Source organism: Nuphar pumila, chromosome 11 (genome assembly GCF_984573655.1).
Source record: "Nuphar pumila chromosome 11, dmNupPumi1.hap1.1, whole genome shotgun sequence".
NCBI lineage: Eukaryota > Viridiplantae > Streptophyta > Magnoliopsida > Nymphaeales > Nymphaeaceae > Nuphar > Nuphar pumila.
In genome coordinates, this window is record NC_143259.1 from 43,996,696 (window position 1) to 44,003,645 (window position 6,950).

The 6,950-nt window shown below is 38.2% G+C and overlaps 2 protein-coding genes across 2 annotated transcripts; both read right to left on the minus strand.

Moving 5' to 3' along the window:
- Positions 1-667: 667 nt before the first annotated feature.
- Positions 668-3,729, minus strand: LOC149822326 (putative LRR receptor-like serine/threonine-protein kinase At3g47570). Its single transcript, XM_089980259.1, has 3 exons — positions 2,499-3,729; positions 1,167-1,302; positions 668-1,052 (listed from the first exon to the last, which is right to left on the minus strand). Exons 1-3 carry the CDS (start codon positions 3,727-3,729, stop codon positions 668-670), a joined length of 1,752 nt encoding a protein of 583 aa, XP_089836385.1.
- Positions 3,730-3,731: 2 nt separating this feature from the next.
- On the minus strand, positions 3,732-5,148 carry LOC149822327 (uncharacterized). The gene is made up of 2 exons (XM_089980260.1): positions 4,432-5,148; positions 3,732-4,385 (listed from the first exon to the last, which is right to left on the minus strand). Exons 1-2 carry the CDS (start codon positions 5,146-5,148, stop codon positions 3,732-3,734), a joined length of 1,371 nt encoding a protein of 456 aa, XP_089836386.1.
- Between the last annotated feature and the right edge of the window lie 1,802 nt (positions 5,149-6,950).

Consider the following 6,950-nt stretch of genomic DNA (forward strand, 5'->3'; position numbering starts at 1 on the left):
TTCCTGGTCACATGGTCTTTCAAAAACTCATGACAGTACTAAAGATCATTAAACATTTTGTCGAAAGAAATTTTTTGATCATTTGAGTATATTATTAATCACTGAAAATATTCACAATCATTAAGTTTTTTGGTATGCAACTCATCATACAACTGAGATGTCTTCGCTTTAATGATTTTCAATCGTTCTTCATTGTATGAGAATTTATTGCATGAGAACATGTTTAACCAGGCTCATATAGCTTATACAATATACCAAAGGTTTGACTTTTCAATTTTCATTTATGGTAAAGACAGAACAATAACAAAGATTTGATTTTTTCCAACACACAAGCCAAAGAAATGAGATTGTTTTAAGCAATGTAGCCTGCTGCCTCCAGTGACATCATATAGTCATTACATGATGTTATATCTAATGTTTCTCATCTTTTAGCAAAGTAATATATCGTGGATACTATTTTTGCTAATCCTGAGGGAGCTCATTTATTAATGCTATCTTTGCTAACTCAGTACATGACCCATAAAATAAATACAAAAGATAGATGCGCCTAAACGCTAAAGTCTCCAAAGAAGACTGGGAGAGCATAGTGCAATCATAAATTATAGCATTTTATCAATTTGCCCATTTGAAATTTTGGGGCATGTCAGACCTGAAAGCAATGTGTTCTCTAGGCAAGTGAATCTCTTATTTTTCTTAGCTTTGGAAGAACAGCCCTCATGTTCATGCGATCTTGAATACGTTCATCTGCACAGGATAAAGCAACTCCAATGACTGAAACCAAGCAGCCCACTTGGAGGGTTTGTGCTGCACCATCTGTGTCATCCATCCTTATTAGTTGAGGGTGGATGATCTCCATTATCTCACCAGGGTATTTCTGCAATACCCATTTCTGCAGATTTAAATCACCAGCAAACATCTCATGGGTAGGCCTCTTCCCTGTAAAGAGTTCCAACAGTAGAATACCATAGCTGTACACATCACCATGAGTTGCTGATTTTCCACCGAGTCCATACTCGGCAATAATCAACATCATTGTCTTAAAGGGAAAGCAACTAAAAATCAAAGTCGAAGACGTGATAGAATTGACTTTTTATCAGGTTTTGGGTTGGTTTAAAACATCATATATGCTTAGAACCACATGCAGTCTTGACAATTCTAAAACTGACTTGTGGACATGTATTGGCCTGTAATTGTGTAGAACTTGAGGCTTAGGCAGGTTCAATTTGTCAATGATGATTGAAACCATGTGGAGGTAGGCGTAGACATCAATATTCATGTACTCCCGAGTCATTTTGATTGGAGCTGTGAACCAAAAGACAACCCCATGTGGAGGTAGGTGTAGACATCAATATTCATGTCAGCTAACACAAGGACAATTTGCACATAGGTGCCTAATGTATTGTGAATTGATGTTTCTCAGTTTTCAACTATTTAGGATAAATGCCTACCTTACGAAATTGCTCAAAAATGACCGCCTGTATTACTTTTTACCCTTTGAAATTATTTAATTGTTTATTTGCCCTAAACTGCATGCAGCTACGAAAAATGAAGAGTTACATAAGTATCAATCAGTAATTTAAACAAAGAAAAGGTTAAAAAGTGTCGTTTTGAAGAATAAAGAGTAAAGTGATATAAAAGGTAGATCAAATGTAGGCGCTTATCTTAAACAAATGAAAATTGATGTGCTGAAACGTAAATACACTAAAGAGTTGGGTTATTTTAGAAAAATGTATAATTGATATAGTGATTGTGCCTAGCAATTATTTTGGATCACTAAAATCATTTTATTTTTTAAAATTTTTTAATTTTTTTTATGAAGAGGAACACTTGCCGATCGCGGAAGGGAGAGAAAACCCCGGGTGGGGCCTCACAACCACCCTGCCTTATGTGGCCCACCTTTGGAAGCTACGGGCACACCTGTATGCCAGTGGGTTTTGATCTGGGGTCTTCAACTCAACACCTTCACAACCACCGCACTGGCCACACGGGCGACCCGGCAGTGTAATTATTTTAAAATAATAACAACAAATATAAAACAACTAAAAATATGTATACAGTTTAGAAGTATCCCTCTGCGTCTCTAGAGGCTGATGCTCACAAGTGTTTTTGTCATCCACACACACGGAGAGGGAGAGAGAGAGAGAGAGACAAAAAATTTTGTTTTCCAAATTTGTTGTTCCTTAAAGCAAGGTCAATCCCATTCACCTCTTTCTTTTGACAAAAAATGTGGGTTAATTCAGAATTCTTTCCTTGGACGTCTGACTGAAGAATATAAAGAATTGCCTCAAAAGTTTAAATCAATCAGTCCTATTCAATCAAAATGGCCCAAATATAATTTAAATTTTGTTTTTGGAGATTAGAAATTTTACAAAAATTATGAACCATTGATTTTTTGAACCTTATAAAAACCCACCTGTGCGTTGGAATCGAACATTTCAAAAGCTGATCCTATAAATTGTGGGTTATTAAATTGACAAAGAAAAAGAAGCGGATAATACCTGGAGCAATGTATCCAATTGATCCTTTAAGTCCACCCGTACTCAACTGATTGATGAGAGATCCCTCATCAAGCAACCTTGCAAGGCCAAAATCCCCTACCTTTGCAGTCATATCATCATCCAAAAGCACATTGCTTGGCTTAAGATCACAATGAACAACAGGAATAACACAATCATGGTGGAGATAGTCCATGGCACATGCAATATCAATAGCAATATTTAACCTTGTCAAAAGGTTTAGCCCTTGCCTGTGGTTGCTTTCAGGATATAGCCACTGCTCAAGGTTTCCATTAACCATATATTCATAAATCAAAGCTTTGAAATCTTCGTTCTTGAAATCTGTCCCTGAACATGAAGTTATGAGTTTAACGAGGTTGCGATGGCGAATGCCTCGCAATGCTTCACATTCTGCAAGAAAACTCGCGGCAGCACCATGATGTTGAAGGTTAATCACTTTGGCAGCAATTTGAGTTCCATCTCCAAGGATACCTCTGTACACAGAGCCAAAGCTCCCCCTACCTAGTAGGTTCTCTGAACTGAAATTTGAAGTTAAAGCAAGAATTTCATGGTATGTTATCAACCGGTGTTGTCCTTTGAATGACTCCACATTCGGTAGTTTTTTCCTTCTATGAGATAATGCTAACCAGGCAAATGAAAGAAGAATGCAAAGGATGGCAAAACTTGCTAAGACAACTGCTATTTTGAGAGCAAGGGGCATCCTATTTGACTGAACATGGTTATGGCATGTTGACAACGTCAAAATTTTGGGACCCCCACAAACCTTGTGATTTCCTTCAAGATATGTTCTATTGAATTTCAAAAACACACCAGAGTTTGGGACTTCACCTTCAAGATTGTTGAAGGAGAGATTCAACACTTGCAGATCATTGAGCAGTGCAAGCTCTATTGGAATTGAACCTGAGAGATTATTGGATGAAAGGTCTAGGATTTGGAGTCCTTTAAGTTCACCGAGGGACTTTGGAATACTGCCTGACAAAGCATTGCCATTTAGAAAGAGGCTTTGCAAACTCTTACATTCCTGAATTGATTCAGGGATGGCCTCAGATAACTGGTTTTTTGAGATGTCAAGGACAGCAACATTCTTTAATTTTCCAATGTCGGCAGGCAACTTTCCACTGAACAAATTTTGAGATAGATTGAGGTAACGACTTAGAGTTGAAAGTTGGAAAACCTCCTTAGGGATGCTACCATTGAGATTATTCCTTGACATGCCTATGACAGAAGAAATCTAAAGTTTCCGAAAATGGGTGGTATTGTTCCTACCAAATTATTGTCAAACAGATCAAGCTGGGTTAACTTGGTGAGGTCCCCCACAGATGTTGGGATCACCCCAGTGAGCCTATTCCCTGTCAAATTCAAGACCTGCAAATTTGATAGGCCTCCTATTTCTGGTGGAAAACTTCCCTCCAATAAATTGTGACTCAAGTTCAGCAAGGTTAGACTTTTCAACTGGCCAATTTCTGCTGGAATCCTACCAGAGAACAAGTTCCCCCCCATGTAAAGTTTCGCAAGCTGTGTTGATAGATTCCCTACAGAGGAAGGAATTTCTCCTTGGAACAAGTTTTCATCAATGGCAAGATACTCAAGTCTGGAAGAGTTGGTAAGGGAAGTGAGAAAACTCATCCCTGTCTCATTGCTACTAACTATGTGGTTGAATCCAATATTGTAGAAACTGAGGTCCACTAGCTTCTCTAAGCCTGCTGGCACAGTACCATGGATCAAATTATTTGACATCCTGATGCTCTGTATCTTTGAAACATTGTGCAGACTTGGCGGGATGTTACCAGTGAATTTATTGAAACAATTGTGGAAAGACAGTATGTTGGGCATTGTGAAGCCAATGTTTGAAGGAAGTTCTCCCCACAACTGGTTGGATGCCAAAGCAAATGTGATAATTGAGGATACATTGTACAGAGAAGGTGGAACAGCGCCACTGAGGTTGTTTAAGGAGATTTGCAAGTGCTGCAAAGTTTGTTAGACGACTTAAGCCTTGTGGTATAGGACCTTGAAGGGAATTGGTAGCTAAATTTAGAGTGGTAAGGGATGAAAGGTTACCAAGAGTAGCAGGAATGGTTCCTAAAAGTTGGTTCTGAGCTAATTTCAAGACTTTCAGGTTGGATAAGAGGTCAAGCTCAGTGGGAATTGAGCTGGTAAAACGATTACCAGTGAGGTCAATAGCTTCAAGCCTTGAGCATCTGGTGATGTTCACAGGAATGGTTCCATGGATGACATTCGAACTCAAATTCAGTTCTCGTAAATGAAAAAGGTTTCCATTTTTTTCTGTAAGGCTGCCTGAGAATTCATTATTCTGGAGATACAAAAATTGAAGTAACGACAGGTTACCTATGCTTGGGGATATCAACCCACCGAGTTGAAGTCCCTGCAAATCAATTTCAACGACTCGTTGCCTGCGCTTACTGCATGTGATGCCTCTCCAATTGCAGAGATTAGTGCTTTGGTTCCAAGACACCAAAGAACTAGAAGGATCACTTACAAGACTCTTGAAGGACAACAAGGCCTCTTGATCATCAGTAAGTGAATTGTCGGCAGCTGAATAAACAATGGAGGGGCAAGAGCACAGCAATATCACTGAAACAACAAGAGACCCTGAGGAGAATTTGAAAACCATTTTGGTGCCGTGTAAAACAGATGAAACTTTGGTGTTATAAGCATGATGCAATTTCTTGGCTATTTATAGGAGAAGATGGGAGACGACTTAGTCTTGTGGTGGTAGTTTAGAGTCCCTCCATTTTCTATGGTGTGGAAAGAACAAAAGCTACAAGCCATGAACTTATTCAGCTCACTGATGTTGACTTTCTTCTTTAGATGTCACATCGTTCTGGAAATAATAAGCTAACAAACCCTGGCCGATGGGTTTTTTAATTGGGTTTGGATTCTAATTGGATTTGAAATCCAAAAGAGAAAAGAGATTTATGTTAATTAATTTTATGGAATGAAAACTAGTGATTAAACTACAATCTATAGGATTGCAAGAGTTCAATGGGCTAGACATTTTCCCCTATGTCCGCGCAGCCTAGTGGACTTCCTACATTGCCTATAATGATAAAGAAATCTGAAAAAGAAAATTAATTAGAAACTTTTTTTTTGACAAAGAACCAAAGTCAATAAAATTTAAGGGTTTCCAAAATAAAATATAGAAGTCTATCTTGTTAGTGTTTTTAAGTTCAGTTTTTTTTTTATACAAGACCACCCTAGGGTGGGACATCTCACCCCAGCGGGGCCACACTGTCCATGGCTGGAAACTCCTTGTGAGGCCAACCATTATGGATGTGTATAGATATGGCGTATCCTAAGTAACGCTTTACAAAAAAATAATAATACATATATAAAATAATTGGGAAGTGATAAAGGTCAAGAAAAGATATTTAGGAAGACAATTAAAATAATTTTTTTTGGAAAGTTTGGGCTGAAAAAGATTTAAAAAAAAAAGTTTTAAAAGTTTAATTTTTTTTAGAAAACCTTATAAAAAGAAGAGGTTCACGCCCACCCTATGGCCTTTTTTCTTCTTCTCCCCTATTCCCCTTTTCTCTCTTCCATCCTCTCTCCCTCTACATGGTGTTTCTTTAGAGGATTAGTTCGAAGGAGGACATGCCAGTCAAAAATACGTAGCGGTGTTCATGATTTTTGGTTTCAGCATATTCAAGGTAGAGGGTTCTAACCTGATACCCGTGGGCTAGACCTGAATGCATGAGCATACTTTGGATGCATATAGATTTGAATCCGAATGTTGATTGCAATTAACAGTGGAGTCGATATCGGTTCAGATTCATAATGTGTTGAATCAATGGAGAAATAAGGAAACTGGTGTATGGATTGATCCATACCGAGATCGCTCCTGCATATGCATGTAAATCAACATTGAATTAGTCCCTGGTTGTGCTAGGGTTGATCATTGAAGTGTTAGATTTGTTTTAATATATATATATATATATATATATATATATATATATATATATATATATATATATATATATGTGCTGAACAACAATGACCCATTTATAGATCAGAGTTGGACGTAGTGTAGGAGATTTCCAATCAGTCCCTACTAGCGCCAGGATTGATCAGTCTCAGCAAAAAAAGAGAAAAAGAAATTTTATTTGTTGTGGGTGTGTTCGGTTTGCGTTGTTATAAGCATGATGTAATTTCTTGGCTATTTATAGTTGAAGATGAGAGACATGTGGCGCAAACTCAGCCTGTCCTACACTTCATTGGCTTGCGTGTAAGAGCAATACCCATGACCCGTTGTTTTGTCTCCTTTTTTAATCGAAGCAGGGCGCAACCCATTTAATAAACGGGTCGCCGTGTCGTGTAATCGGGTTATGTCGACCCGACCCATTTATTAAACGGGTTAACCGTGTCGTGTCGGGTTACCCATTTAATAAATGGGTTGTGTTCGCGTTTGCCACATCC